General features: G+C 35.7%; 1 protein-coding gene across 4 annotated transcripts in view; it reads left to right on the top strand.

Annotated features, from left to right (window-relative positions):
• Positions 1–16,180, top strand: part of KLHL2 (kelch like family member 2) — a 142,272-nt gene that overhangs the window by 101,298 nt on the left and 24,794 nt on the right. For all 4 annotated transcript variants that reach the window (XM_074229013.1, XM_074229010.1, XM_074229011.1 and 1 more), the window contains 3 exons: positions 4,728–4,844; positions 6,846–6,995; positions 13,762–13,879. In XM_074229013.1, coding sequence (XP_074085114.1) covers positions 4,728–4,844; positions 6,846–6,995; positions 13,762–13,879 — 385 coding nt within the window. The remainder of the gene's footprint in view (positions 1–4,727; positions 4,845–6,845; positions 6,996–13,761; positions 13,880–16,180) is intronic.

Below are 16,180 nucleotides of genomic sequence, written 5' to 3'. Positions count from 1 at the left end.
ATTGAGTCTCTATATTGTGGTCCATCATTTTCAGTCACACTGTTATAAAAGGATGAAATGGGATACCACAAAAGGGATATGAACCCCCCCCTTTTATTAGAATATGAGGATCCTGAGAGAAAACTATGAGAAAGCACTGGTAATTTAAAGAAATAGAATATTAGTTCATTTATTGAACTAGCATTTATTGAACACTCACAATGCTAAATACTGTTTGAGATGCAAAATTACACACAGAAAACTACTTGTTCTAAATCGGCCTGTAATCTAGTAGGACAAAGAAGATTTTCACAAATATTTACAGTGCAAAATTATCTTGGATGGGTACAATAGGACTGGTAGTAGAGTACAACGGTGATGGAGGAAGTATTTGAGTTTAACCTTGAAGAACTGGGAGGATTTCTGAGGCAAAATAAAAAATTTCTGAGCTATGGAGATGGAGAGGGCAGAAAGAAAGAGAAGGGAGCCTTTCAGGTAGAAGGAAAAACCCAAGAAAATGTAGTTAGTAGACTACAATGGACATATGAAGGAAGATACCATCCACATACATAGAAAATTGATAAGTGGACATATATTTAGAATATACATACACACTTAATTTCTATATTTGCATTTTATACACTTGCACATATTTATATATACACACATACATATATATTTGTGTCTAATAGTTATCTCTAGGATGGGACTGGGAAAGTAAAAAATTTACATGATAACTTTATAATTAAAAAGAATAGCAAATTGTACACAATATGATTGCAATTTCATGTGCAAGCATCATTTTTAAGTATACTGTGTTATGGAAATGCTTCTTTTATTCCATGTTGTCCATAAAAAATTAAAAAATAAATAAAATGTAAATTCTCTTGGAATAAAAACAGAAAATGCAATTGATGTTCAGTAAAGGGCAACTGATTTATGTTGTCTGAAATTTAGAATTCATGTTGAAGATTTATGGGATATAAGATTAAAAGGTTATTTTGGGTTCATTTATGGATGAAGGAGATGCTTCAATTCAGGGCTATAGAATTCATGATTTATTCAAGTGAGTAGTAGGAGGACATGAAAGGATTTTGAGTTAGTGGAATGCCATCTTCATATCTTTACATAAAAATGAGTTAAAACTGGTCTGGATGTGAAAGGTGGATTGCAACAGTGCTTCTGGCAGGAATAGAAATCAGAGATTATTGCATTAGTCAGACAGAAGGCATTTGGTGTCAAGAGTTAGAAAAGAATGAACATATGTAGACATAGCAAAAGCTCTTTTGAAAGAGCAGACCCTGAAATGCCCATCAATTGGCTGAACAGGTTGTGGTGTGAGAATATAATGCAATACTGTTGTTCTAAGAAATGAACTGGTGGATTTCAGAAGTACTTGAAAAGACTTACATGAACTGATGTTGAGTGAGGTAAGCAGAACCAGAAGAATATTATACACAGTAACCCCAGCACTGTGAAAGGATAAACCATAGTTGACAACTCTTCTCATCAATCTAAGACAACTCCAAAAGACTGATGATGGGAAATGCTATCAACATTCAGACAAAGAACTATAGAGTCTCAATCAAAGCATACTATTTTCATTTTTATTTTACTTTTTATAACGTTTTCCTTCTGTTCTATTTCTTCTTTCACAACTTGACTAATGTAGAAAATTGTTTATTTGTATAACTATATCAGATTGCTTGCTTTCTTGGGGAGAGCAGAATCAGAGGGAGAAAAGGAGAAAAAATTATAAACTCAAAATCTTATAAAAACTAAATGTTGAGGGGCAGCTAGGTGGCACAGTGGATAGAGCACTGGCCCAGGAGTCAGGAGGACCTGAGCTGTGAGACCTTGGACAAATCACTCAACCCCATTGCCTTGCAAAAAAAGCCATCACACAGATAAATAAATAATAAACAAACAAATAAATAAATAAAGTGCTATTTACCAGAGAGAGAGAAAGAGAGGATTTTGAAAAATTAGTCTCCATTTCCTAATCTGTGAAATGAGGAGGTTGGACTCAGTGACCTCTGAGGACTCTCCCAATTCTGTGATTCCATGATTTGCATACAAGCAGTATCAAAGACCAGGGGAACAGAAGAGATGACTGAGGAAGTTAGCAAAGCTAAAGACAAATCTTACATACCTCTATCTTGAGGGAATGAAGGTGAGAGGAGGAAAAATTTGTGAAGGAGATAGGAAAAGTCACTGAGGAATTGGCACAGACCAAAGTAGAATAGACCAGTATCTCAGAAACGAAAGAGAGGTGAGGAGAAAAAGTTCAAGAAATTGGTGATGCTTCATGATGTCTGATGCTGCAGAGATTTCAAGGAAGTTGAAGAAGCCATGAGGCGTCATCTTTCACAAGAATAATTCCAAGTCATGGAATAAAAGTCAGGTGTTGTTTCAATCATGTCTGACTCTTTTTTTATGACTCTATTTAGGGTATTCTTGGCAAAGATTATGGAATAGTTTGCCAGATAGCAGGGGTTAAAGAGAACTTCCCACAAGTATCATACAGGCTATTTGCTAGCTTTTCTCAAAGCAACAAGGTATTAAAGTGAATAGAGGCTTTTATCTCAAGTCAGAGAGACCCTAATTCAAATCTTGGCTCAGGTACTTCCTAACTGTGTGACCCTAGTTGAGTCATTTAACAATATATTACTCTCAGTGAAGTGGTTAGAGCACTACTCTTGGAATCAGGAAGACCTGAGTTCAAATGCTGACTGAGATACTCACTAGCCATATGACTCTGGACCAATCACTTAACCTCTCTCTGCCTCAGTTTCCATCTATAAAATGAATGAGCTGAACTCTGTTCTTCATTAATGACACTCCTACAGTCTGTCACCATGCTTTTACATTCTCATACCTAGAATGTATTCCTTCCTTCCTTTTCACCACATAAAGTCCTTCTCTTCTTTTATGATGCCCTTCAGGCACCATTTTCTATGTGAAGACTTCTCATCCTTCCAATTGTTCATGACCTCCCTCCAAAACTACCTTGTATTTCGCTGTTCTGTGTGTGTACATCCATCATCTATCTATTTATCTAGCAGTCCTATCTATCTACCTACCTATCTGTCCATATATCCATCCTATCCATTCACTCACCTAACCTGCCTGCTCATCCATCCATCCATATCCATCTATCTACCTACCTATCCATCCATCTTTCCATCTCTATCTCTACCTCCCAATCTTTCTATTCATTTATCTACCCATATTCTCTCTGTCTCTTTCTTTCTGTCTCTCTCCCTCTGTATATGTGTCTGTCTCTGTCTCTGCCTTTGTCTCTTGTCTCCCTTTATCTCTTCATCTCTCTTCCTCTCTCTGTTTCTGCCTCTTTCTGTCCCTGTCTTTCTCTATTTCTCTCTCTGTATATGTATCTGTCTCTGCCTTTGACTGTCTCTGTCTCTGCCCCTCTCTCTCTCTCTCTCTCTCTCTCTCTCTCTCTCTCTCTCTCCTCTCTCTCTCTCTCTCCCCCTAACTGTCTATCTGTCTGTCTCCCCCCCCACACACACACACACAAGATGAGTTCAAGTAGTGATTGTTTCATTCTTTGCTCTTATCTTCCAGGTGCCTGGAGAAGAGTCTGGCACATAGCTGTTGAGTAGAAATATTTACTGATTAATCAATTGATTGAGTAATGGGGATAGAGACTGAACCTATGATTTCACTGGTATAAGAAATTATCAGGGGAAGAAAATTGGCATATTCTATGTACTTTTAGAGAATTGCCTAAAATACTGCGAGTTTAAGAGATTTGTCCAAGGTCACATAGTATGAATAGGACATGCAGGACTTGAACCCAATTCTTCTTGAATCTGAGCTCACCTTTCTAGCTACAGTGCCTCTGCTTAATACTGTGAAAAAATGAAGAGTTCATCTTATTCTGCAGGATAATTAGAATCGTCAACAAAATATGAGTATGCATATACTAATTGTGTGACCCTGAGCAAGTCACTTAACAAAAGTATGGATCTTTGAAGTTTAATGCCTGTGATCCAGAATATGGTTTTCTCTAGCTTAAAGAAACGCTGGTGTGGCAGTCAATATATTGGGATGTAGGCTTCATGGAAAAAGATAGAAGATGTTTATTATAAAGATTTAGCAATTCCAGATTATTTTGGAAACCTAATTATCCTTATATTAAAGGAAGGTAAAATTTAGATTAGATAAGCAGAACCAAGTTCAACCTGTGAAAAATGATTTGAAATAAATCATTTCAGTGAGTCATCGTTGGTATTTCCCAAGTTTGAGAAGATTAGATCATGAGAAGATTAGGTCAAATTCTGTCATTTCTACAATGTAAAATAATGAGAGGAAATGGAATTTTTGAGGTTCATTAAAAATCTGAATTTGAGTATCATTGAATGAGTAAATGCTGTCTGCTTGTAAGATGCAGTCTGGATTATTATACTCCACACAGTGTTGTATAATGGACAGATAGTGGGAAGACCTGGGCTCAAGAGTTATATATATATATATAGTCAGCAAATTAGGAAGAGATCAGGTTGTTAAGACTTTAAATACCAAAGGGAACCTTTGCTGTTTATTGAATAGGGGTGTGAGGTCAGGCCTTCACATAAGGAAAATTACTTTGGAAGAGCAAATTTTTCCTGGAGTTCTCTTTATCAATGGAATCACAGGTCTAGTAATTTCCTGCTTATAGTAATAATAGCCTAGTTATTTTACCTGGTAATCATGATTGGATTTTTCCCCCCTCTATTTTCTGGAAGGTATTTGAAGCAGTTATTGCTTGGGTAAACCATGACAAAGATGTAAGACAGGAGCTGATGGCCCGACTGATGGAGCATGTACGGCTACCTTTGCTTCCCCGGGAATATTTAGTTCAGGTAAGCCAACTTAGATGCAGAACAGAAAACTTTTAACTCTGGGTCGTAGGCCCAAAGGGCAACCCAATAGAAGATGCTCCAAAGACTGAATAGGAGGTACCATTTTGTCACCCCTACAGCCATATGGGTCTGATCTTACTGTGTCCATCATCACACTGATCCTAGGCCCATCTGCCTTCAAGACCAGATCCCATTCTCAGCCTCTCCCTTGATTTTGACTTTTCTGGTTTGGGTAGTAGTATTTCCTTTGAAACAATCACTGTGCATCACTGGTGTAGTCTTATTTTATTTGCTTTTTAACAGGCTCCTGTTTTTGACTATGGAAATGTAACTCTTCAAAGGGATGTCTAGCCCTCGAAATGAAGAAATAAATTGAGGCCAGTGTTAATTAAAATTACCATGAAATGTAATTATTTAAAACTGTCATATGTAATTATATCAGTAATTTCTAGCTGAGGAAACATAATTTACTTTGAATAAAGAGGAATAAATTCAACCTTAATTACACCCTACAAAATTGAAAACTTTGTCCTTTCTTGGTTGAACAACATACTTAAAATGTGTTTCTTTTAATTTCATGAATCAGAGTCATTGAATTAATTCATACTAATTTCAACTCTCTATAGGGAACAGATCTGAAGCTAATTTTTCTATATTCTCGGAGTCACAGATATGTTGTCACTTATATCATGTAATCACTGACATGAGATAATCTGAAAAAAAGTTTTACTTTGTAAAAGTAAAGTGCTTTGTAAGCACTCCCTGCCCTCAGTGAACTTCTAATTCTCCTGGGGGGTGACAAATAACATTGGTGGGGTGGGGTAGAAAAAAGGGGAGAGTTTGCACAAGGCATCACCTTTTGGAAATGTTGGAATGGCATGAAATCCTAAGTGCAGGGAAGATGACGCGAAAGCTCATCCGCCAAAACACAGGGACAAAATCCTGAGTTTCATTGGAAGGGATCTATCAGTGACCAGAGTATATAGACAGCCAAAAAGATGAGGAGGTTATTTCAGTGGACTGCCAAGGGGTGATGAGGGCAGTTGAGGTTACAGTATCCCATTTGAGATGTAACTTCTTTAATCTTTTAAAGATTTTCCTGATTCTAAAACTAATTATAGCAAGGGATACTATTACTTATAATGGGGAAATAGTGTTTAAAAATATTTCTAAAATTTTTTTTGGATAATTTATTTTATATGCTTCATGTGAGTTTTATTTGACCCAGTCATAGCTTTCCTGCTAGGGACTTTGTGCCTCTTACTATTTGACTTCATTTTAAAATTAATATTATAATAAAACATTTTAATTATGTATGGCTAATATATTATTACAAATAATATAATAATAAAATTAATATGGAAGTGATGCTTTTTCCAGTATTCACACAATATTGTGTTTCCCTCTTCTTCCCTTGTCTTCTTCTAATTTGTACCAGCTAGAAAGCCCATTGTTAAATTGTCAGTGTGAGACTGACATCTTGGAAATCAACAAATACTACAAATCAGGCTTTGATACTGCTTTGTGGATTGCCTATATTTAAGAAAGTAGTGAAGAATATGTTAATGTAGATTAAGCTTATAAATATCGTGTGTGTGTGTGTGTGTGTGTGTGTGTGTGTGTGTGTGTGTGTGGTGTCTGTGTGTGTGTGGTGTCTGTGTGTGTGTGTGACACCTTTTCTTTCCCCTGAAGAGAGCTGGTTGTTAAACACTGAAAAGCATACTATTCCCTCATCTATCTTTTCCCCAGCATACTATTCCCTCATCTATCTTTTCCCCAGCATACTATTCCCTCATCTGTCTTTTCCCCAGCAGGCCCTTTAGTTTAGCAGTTTTTGAGATAGCTTTTTAAATTTTCTTCTCCTGCCTTCTTGGCTCCATTTTCAGATGATGTTTCCTTGGGATGTGTTATCTTTTGTTGTATTTGGAGAAGCCCTGTCTTCCACCTATCACTTCCCCATCTCTAATGGAACATGCCAAACTGTGTCTTTTTTTTTTTTAGAGAGTGGAAGAGGAAACCCTAGTGAAGAACAGCAGCGCCTGCAAAGATTACCTCATTGAAGCCATGAAGTACCACCTGCTGCCCTCTGAGCAGCGCACACTAATGAAGAGTGCCCGGACTCGGCTGAGAACACCCATGAGCCTGCCCAAAGTAGGAGCTATTATTTCAGGCGGTCCTCTCTGGCCCCATCATTTCTGTGTTAGGCACTCATTATCTCATTTTATCTTTACAGCAACCCATTATACAGTTGAGAAAACTGAGGCAAGCAGTTTAAGTGACTTGTCTAGGAAGTGTCTGAGGCTGGGACTTGTGTCTTTCTGACTCCAGATCTAACATTTCAAACCCAATAATTCAATTAATCAGCAAATATTTATTAATTACCTACTATATTAATTAATTATTAATTACTATATTTATTAATTACCTACTATCTACTGCACCATCTAGATGTGAAATATGTATATAGCTAAGTTACATGTCACATCGTCTTTCTAAGATTTTCTGGCTTCCTTAAAAATGTGTGTGTGTGTGTGTGTGTGTGTGTGTGTGTGTAATTTTTATATATGTAATTGTGTGTGTATATATATACATATTCATACATTTGTATGAATATAGATAGATATATCTCACACATATATTTCCTTGTATATCATGAGAATAAGAATTTTTTGGACTCAAGGTTTTTTCCGTACTAAATTACCAAACATCTCTCATGTCCAAAGTCTTGTACATGGCTTCTTGAGAATTTCATTCAATCTATGTGTAGAACTAAGGAGAGTTAAATAATCTAATTGTCAAATCAGAAGAAAACATCCCTTCCTGTATATTAGATATTTTATTCAAATGGAAGCCTAGATTTCACTGGAGGGGGTCTTGATTTAGGGAATATAATGGACCCCTTTGGAAGTCTGATTATGCTTATGCAGGACTCCTTTTCAGAATTATATTTTGGAATGCACAAAATAAATTTCAAAGGAAACCAACAATATTGAAAAATGATATTTTAAAAATAGAAGTTCATAGATACTAAGATTAAGAACTCTTATTTCATACCAAAATAAGACAAGATTATTTGGTTCCCCCATTTCACATGAAAAAATTATTTCCAGTGATGCTTTAATCATTTCTCTCAGATGGACCCATTTTTTTTAAAGTTATTTTGGTTTTCAAAATTGTTCAAAATTCCCTCTTTTTTAATCCATTCAATCCTTCAATCTCTCACTTTCCTGACTCATAGGCATTAGGCATTTCAGAAATTTAACATTAGTTCACATTGGATTTGTCCATAGTCTTGTTCTCTATGACCTTGGACAAATCACTCTTCTTCTTTTCTGGCCCTGTTTCCTAATTTGTAAATTGAAGGAGTTGTAGTAAAGGAATTCTAAGAGTTCTTTCAGCTTTAAATCTATGATATGTTGTCCCCTTTTCATTTTCTCCTTAATAAAATTGTTCATATTTTACTGCCTTGGTTTTTCCTCATAAACAAACCAAACCCCCTTTCAAGTGTTATTTTTCCATGTGGGATTCTCTTCACTCTATCTGAATCTTTATAATACCTAAGACCCTGCCCTTTGGGGTACATCTTGGAGATGATGTCACTAGGACATGTGGAAGATAAACTCTGATCTGCTACCCCTTTTATGACTTTTTGTTTGTATTGCATTAAGAAATATGAGTTAATTTTTTTGTCCATTATTATCTTGTCTTTGTGTGAGTGTGTTTCTTTGTGTCTGTGTTTGTGTTTGTGTTTAATTATAACTCTCCCTCCAGTATTACTTTCTCAGTAAATTCAGTGTTTTAATGGTTTCTCTCCAATGTATTCATTTTCCTTCTTTCCAAATTGAATTATACGGGGGTAGTTTTGCCCATATTTTTAGTTCCCAAGAGTCTATATTGATAATTATTTTTCTATCTTTTCCAATGTTAATAAGTACCTCTAAACTTAGAATCATCTGAAGATTTTCTCAATGTGTTGTTTATTCATCTTTCTAGAGAGTTAATATATTTTTTTAAATTAGAAATGGACTTCAACACCACCTCCTGGTTAATTCTTTATAAATTCCAGCCCACTGGCACATTGCAGTTTGAATAAAATTTCAGTACTTATGAGAATGTTTCTAAACCAGAAAGATTTCACCTGTCAATTTGACTGATGGATTTTGGTATCACATGCAACTTTATTAGGTATACTTAAAAAAAAATACCCCTACTCCCTGTTATTTATAATCCTTTGTCTCTCCGAAGTTGGCAAGATTTTCCCCTCCTTAAAATACTTATTTCACTTTCAATAAATAGAAAGGGATGTAAAAATAATTATAAATTTTAAAATATATAAAAAGGAATGCAGGGGTTTGCAGACCAGTTTTGAAGTCAAGAAGGCCTGGATATAAGTTTTGCCTCTAATTCCTATTAATCTCTTAGTGTCCTAAGTAGCTAAGACCCTAAATTACACATAAATTCCAAACACTAATGTAATTATACTTCTGGACCACAAAAATGGAGCATTCTTACCAAAACATAGTTTGAAGGCATTCACTTCCTCTACTATTGTTAAAAATAAGTGTTAGCCTTTTTCAAATTTTCTGATCTCTCCTCAGTTCTTAAAGATTTTATGCAAAAATTATTCTAAGTGGGATCAGTAAGGACATTTGCTAGGCCTCTTTGTAGATTAGTATGCATGCCAACTGAATCTACTAATTTTATAAATGATCACCTTTTCCAAATATTCTCTTATTTTTTTCAGTAGCAAACCTTTCGATTGTTCCTTGATTCCATATTATTTACTATCATTTTCAAATGCCTACAAAAGTTAAAGTTTAAAAAAAAACCAACTTCCATTTCTTGACCAGTTTAAATGTAGCCTTCCTTTCTTGCTCTCCTCCCCACCTACCTCTTTAATTAGGTTTATTTTATCACTAGCATTTTTCACTCTATTGCATAAGACCCTCCTTGACTCCTTTTCTGACATTTAATTCATTGTTACTGGCTGTAATTTTAAGTTACCAATGAACTTTCTATTGTTCCATTTACCTCTCATTTCTGGCCTATCTTTGTTACTTCCTAAAATTCTTTGAATAGTATTTGGGAAAAAAATGCCAAATATTTGAAGTCTATTGTTTTCTCTCCTACTCTTTCTTTTCCCTCCCCTCTCTTCTCATCCTTTTTCTGTTCCTTTTCCCTCTCTACCCTCCATTTCCTTTCTTCTCCCCCACCCTCCTTTTCCCCTTCCCCTCTTCTTTTCTCCTTTTTTCTCTCCCTCTCCCTTCCCAAGAATATGTATCATCTTCGATTGTTCATCTGGGATCCACTGGGCTAACAGATCTCTTAATTTCTTCATTTTTGTTTTCTTTAACTCAATGGAGAATATTCTTGTAATCCCCTGTAATGAGCCATTGACCTTTACTCCAGGTGCTGTTTCTTCTCCTGTTTGGGGATCTTAGCTCCCAATCACAATTCCTGGTCTGACTTTTCTGTAAGCAAAGCTATCTGCTTGGAGATTCAGGAACCTGTCCCATGCTCAGTTCTATTACATTTGTCTGTGTGTGTGTGTGTGTGTGTGTGTGTGAGAGAGAGAGAGAGAGAGAGAGAGAGAGAGAGAGAGAGAGACTCTGAGAGAGAGACTCTGAGAGAGCAAGAGCAAGCTCATCTTAAAAGTTTGTCCTCTGTAAGGATCCCAGCTTATCATCTCAAGGACAGTCTTAAATAGAAGCAGAGCCTTTAAAAAAAATCTGCCTGCATTTCCCACATTTAGTGATAATAATGTTCATGATAATGAAGGTAATGAGGCAGTGCCCAAGAGCAAGAGAATTCTTCTGGTGAAAAATATTTCAGGCTTTGTCTTTAAGTTAACCATAACCTTTCTTTTTTTTTAGTTAAACAGAATTATTTTGTTTGTTTTTTGTAGCTATTTGGGGATTTGGTTTTATTTTATTTATGCTTTTTTTGCTGTGGACTCATCATGTTAATGTGAGTGAATGCTTTCATATCTCAGACCTTAGTTTTGGTTTTTGAGAGTTTTTTTATTCTTATTTAGAAACCTTGGGGGGTGTTTTAGGTGTCATGGTTTTTTTTCTTTGTTTTCACATCTTAATATATTCCATGACTTTTTCTGTCCTATTTTAATCCCCTGCCTTTCTAGGACTTGTAAATATTCTTACAAATAAAGATATTTTATTGCTATGTATCTGTCCATTTTTTTATATATGCTAAAATTGTTACTGTGGATGTGAAAGGGAAGAAAAATGCAGTGACTAGAGCTCTGGACCTATTATCGCAGTGATCTGAGTTCAAATTCAGTCTCAGAAACTTATTAGTGGGGTGACTCTGAACAGATCACTTCTACTTTTTTTGTTTGCTTCTTTTTTCATCCGTCCAATGGGGATAATAATAGAACCTATCTCCCAACAATATTTTGAGAATCAAATGAGGTAATATTTTTTCAAAAGCACTATATGAATACTCATTGATACTTGATCTTCAAGAGATGAAAAAATACAAGCCCACGAGAGTGAAATGAGTTGGAAACAATTTAGGACAGACTTCAAAAGGTCTTAAATTCTTACTTAAACCTTCTATCAAGTTTGTTTCATCTGTGACTTTTTTGTTCAAAATACATGCTTTTGGTTACAGCATTTCATTTCCTTTTTTTTCTCCCTCCCTCCATTAGTAAGTATGGTGTTCTTAAAACTGGGATACTGTGAAATTTTGAAAGATTAGAGCTTCAGAGTTTCTAACAACTGTTGATGACATTTGAGTGAATTTTTATCACAAGCTCCTCACCTCATGCAATTATCACTGCTCTCACTTTCTCCCAAAGTTATTTCCTTTAATCTCTATTTTGTCTGTCTATTTTGACTTGCAGTTCCTTATGCTTTTAGTACCTCTTCTGCATGCATATTACTGTCCTTAATAGATGAAAATATTGACTTTTTTCCTTCTTTTTCTCTCCCTACCTCCTTTTTGTGAGAAGTAAAATAAATTAATATATTTATTGATATTTTATGAATGTCAAAATTAATTTCCTAAAGAAAAATTATTCATCTGCAACAAGCATATGTTAATAGTGGACCTATACCACTTAAACTGCCTGGGAGACATACATTTGAACTCCAAGTAGTATATAATACCCAGTTCACAGTTGATAACACAATTAAGTAGAAATCTGTAATCTTGGAAATCTTGTCTCTCTCCTTTTTTGGGAGATGGAAGGGGAACAACTCAGTCTCATTCTATTCATTTGCACTCAATTTTGGTAGAATAGTAGGACCCAAATAATTTTATACTTTAACTTTCACTTTTTCCCCCAAGGACTTTAAAGTTTCCTTCAACTGCCTAGATTACAGAAATAACTAATTTTCATTCATCTTCTCAGAGATCTCTGTTAAGTGGGTCCTTTTTTTTCCCTTAAGAATGTTGTCGGGGCAGCTAGGTGGCGTAATGGATAAAGCACCGGCCTTGGAGTCAGGAGCACCTGAGTTCAAATCCGACCTCAGATACTTAATAACTTAGCTGCGTGGCCTTGGGCAAGCCACTTAACCCCATTGCCCTGCAAAAAAAAAAAAAAAGTGTTCTGTTTCTCCCTTATCTTCTCACAATCCCATATTGTCAGTTTTCTGACTCTGTTTCCTTCAGTTTTCATTATGTTTCCTTTCATCCTATTTTCCTCAAGCTGCTTGCCATTCTCTGCAATGACATAGCTGACGTTATGATTTCTTTCTTGTGACGGTTTTGTTTCTCAAGAGTCATCAGAAAATAGTAAAAGTCTCTGTAAAAAGAAAACTAATTTTGTTTCCAAATCTGATAAGAACTAGACCTCCACAAAGCTTATCCTATCCTCTTTCTTCAAGGTCTAGACCTCTAGGAAGCCTTTCCTATCTTTCCCAGATTTCCCATAGCCCATGTTGATTATATATTGTCTTATATTATCCTTTAATCATCTCATAGATGTGGATCTTATGATTGGTGATCATTTTGAAGACAAGGACAGTCTTTTACATTTTATTTCCCTCCTTCCTGCCCTCCAATATCTAAAATAATACAAAGTGAATCCTGGGTACCAACGAATATTTGCTTGAATAGGATTGAATATGTTTGATCTCCTCTTGTAGACTCAGAGAAGAGACTACTGTGCCTGTGGTCATTGTTCTTCCTAAAAATCTCTATCCTTTATCTCATGGGAACATAGAAGGTGGAATTCAATATGAAAGTTCTCTTGAGAGCTCTCATTTTGATTTTATTGGTTGGTTGGTTGGTTGTTTTTTAAATTTTCCTCTCCACTATCTTTCCTTTCTTTTTCCCAGCTTGACCTTTCACCTCATTGCTTTAGCCCAAACCTATTGATTTCACATTCATCTTCTGATATAGATATTAGAGTACTAATCCTTTGACCTTTGGGGAAATAGAATCCACTTAGAATATCACGTGAATACTTTGGTTGAATATATACTGATGGGTTGGGGTTTTTTGGGGGAGGGGGGTTCACTTATATCCTGTTTTTTCTTAAAATATAAGAAATTTATCATAGTTTCTGAACTTCTTTACAAAATGTACCATACAGTAGTCATTTATCCCAGGCATTCCTTCTCCTCCAAGTTGATGTTTATTAAATATTGCTTTATGGAATCAGTAGGACCTGAAATCAAATTCAGCCTCAGACACTTGATATTTTCTAGCTGTGTGACTCTGGATGAGTCAATTAACCCCAATTACTTTGCCTCCCTCCCCCCAAAATATGTGTGTGTGTGTGTGTGTGTGTGTGTGTGTGTGTGTGTGTGTGTGTATGAAGTTTGGCATTTCCATCCTTACCCCTTTCCCCTTCCCACCCTTATTGTCCCAGAATTCTCTACCCCAAACCTTGTTCAGGACATTTAAAAATCTGTGAATAGATGACAGTGAATACTTATTTTTATATTTCTAGTTGATGGTGGTGGTTGGCGGTCAAGCCCCGAAAGCTATTCGAAGTGTGGAATGCTATGACTTCAAGGAGGAGCGATGGCATCAGGTTGCTGAGTTGCCTTCAAGGAGATGCCGAGCGGGTATGGGTACTTGTGCTATGTCCATCCTCTGCAATGGAAAGCTGATCAAGGGATTTGGAACCAATAAAAGATTTTCCAATAGAAAAATTTGTATTAAAATTGTCCATTGACTAAATGGTAATTCAGAAACACCTTTGCAGTCTATAGTGGTGTCTACTATAATTTTTTTTTTAGCAATTTCCTGCATTTTTTTTGTGACAATCAAGGGTTAAGTGACTTGCCCAGAGTCATACAACTAGGAAAAATCAAATGTCTGAGACTGAATTTGAACTGCGTTCTATACTCTACTCACTGCACCACCTATCTGCCTCTTTCCTTCATCCTTTCCTTGCTGCCTGGTTCCTTACATCCTAAGTGCCATCTGGATGTAAGATGAGGTAGGTAGTGAGGGATGAGTCAGTTAATAGTAGATACCCTTGCTGCAAGATTTGGGAATTCTTGGGAACAGGGACACTTAGCTAGGTTTCAGAAGCAATTTGACTGCAGTCACTTCCCTTGCTTCTTGTTACATATGGCTACAAAGAAGACAACAGACACAGAGGCTAGTAAAATTTGCCTCCCATAACTGAATACTAAATATGTTTACAGAACTGTAAGGATTCACGCCTTCTACCCTGAAGGGGATTTTAATGTTTTTATATTGCTGGCATTTCATCCAACAATACATTTAAGTCAGATTTTGGTAGTACTTAATAATGGATTTAGAGTGTTCCATTAGTGTGTATGATTGTACGTGTTACAATGGTCATCTGCTATATTGGATTGCAGCTTCAATTTCTGTCCTTAGTGGACAATGTGATTCAGAGGCACATGTAGAATGACTGGCTAGGGGTCCCTGAACAGGAAATCTGAGGGAAAGGTGAGGATCTCAGGTGGGGGGTTTTCATTTTTATAGCTTTTAAAAGTACCCTCAAAGGGTGATCACCTCAAGGTGGCACAGTGGGTAGAGTGCTGGACTGAGAGTCAGGAAGACTCATTTTCTTGTGTTTACATCTGATATCAGACACTTACAAGCTCTGTGACTCTGAGCAAGTTACTTAATTATTTGCCTCAGTTTCCTCATTCCATGAAAGTAGAAATTTTCATTCTTTTTACTTTTATCCTCAGTGGCTGGTACATTCATAAATACCTATTAGTTGATTGCTATAGCTTTCATACTCAACTATAGAGATCAGTTCATCCCAACTCTGAAATCCTTTAAATCAAGCCATTATTTAGTAAATATCTACTTTTAAGACAACGAACTGCATTAGTAATTGTCAGGCATACTAAATAAAAATTTTAAGTTCTGTGAGAGTAGGAATCATATCTTGTCAACAATCTTTAACTAGTGCTTAGTACCTGATATCACATGATAGCCAGTAAAATATTTGTGGGATAAATGAATTTCATCTTAGGTCCTGTTCTACTAGGAATATGGAATCTATTTGGGAAAGAAGATATAAATATTTGAAAGTGAAAAAAACAAAATTTAAATATTTGCTAAGACAGTAGAAAAGGCATCATAAGACCTGATTCATTACAAATAAATTGTTAGAGCAACAATTCTATATTGAGAGAGATCACTTCCCACTGTAATTGTCAAGGAAGACTATGGATCAGGCTTAGATTGTTAAACTCCATGAGGGCAGGGACTGTCTTTTTATTAATTTTATCCCCCAGTGCTTGACATTATGCCTGTTACACAGTAATAAATGTTTATCATATAGTAAATAAGCTCTTTGGGTAGAACAAAAAGATTCTTGTTGGTAGGAACCCTTTTGAACAGAGACTGACATGATCAAAATACTATTTTAGGAAAATCAGTGTAGCCGCACTGGGTGGTATAGATGTTTCTTCGGCAAGTACATGCCCTAATTGTTATTGAGCTTCTTCCCATGATACATGAAAGCATGTCCTATAAATTTAATAAAACTATTATTTAAATAATTTAAATTTATTTAAATTAAAAACTATTTTAAAAAGCTATAAAACACAAGAGGTTCAAAGTAGAAAACATACAAAAGGGGTAGTTCAGATTCAAATATAGAAAAATGAAGGAATAATATGCAGTATTTTAAATCTATACATATTCTTGAAAAAGTCACAATTAAATGGTGCTTGAAATTCATACCACAATATTTTGTACCTTGTATAGAATGTTGTAGAATGTCTCCAAGATTCTTATAGAAAAAAATTAAAAACTCAGTAATTATCAAAGCATGCGAGTGAGCAGTAATTCTCAAGACATGTTCAGCTAGTGTTTCATTGAGTATCAGCATTTGAAAGGTCACAAAGCAATCTTCATCCAGTTGTGATACA

This window comes from Macrotis lagotis, chromosome 3 (genome assembly GCF_037893015.1).
Source record: "Macrotis lagotis isolate mMagLag1 chromosome 3, bilby.v1.9.chrom.fasta, whole genome shotgun sequence".
In the NCBI taxonomy this organism is placed as follows: Eukaryota; Metazoa; Chordata; class Mammalia; order Peramelemorphia; family Peramelidae; genus Macrotis; species Macrotis lagotis.
This window is presented reverse-complemented; position numbering and strand designations above follow the sequence as displayed.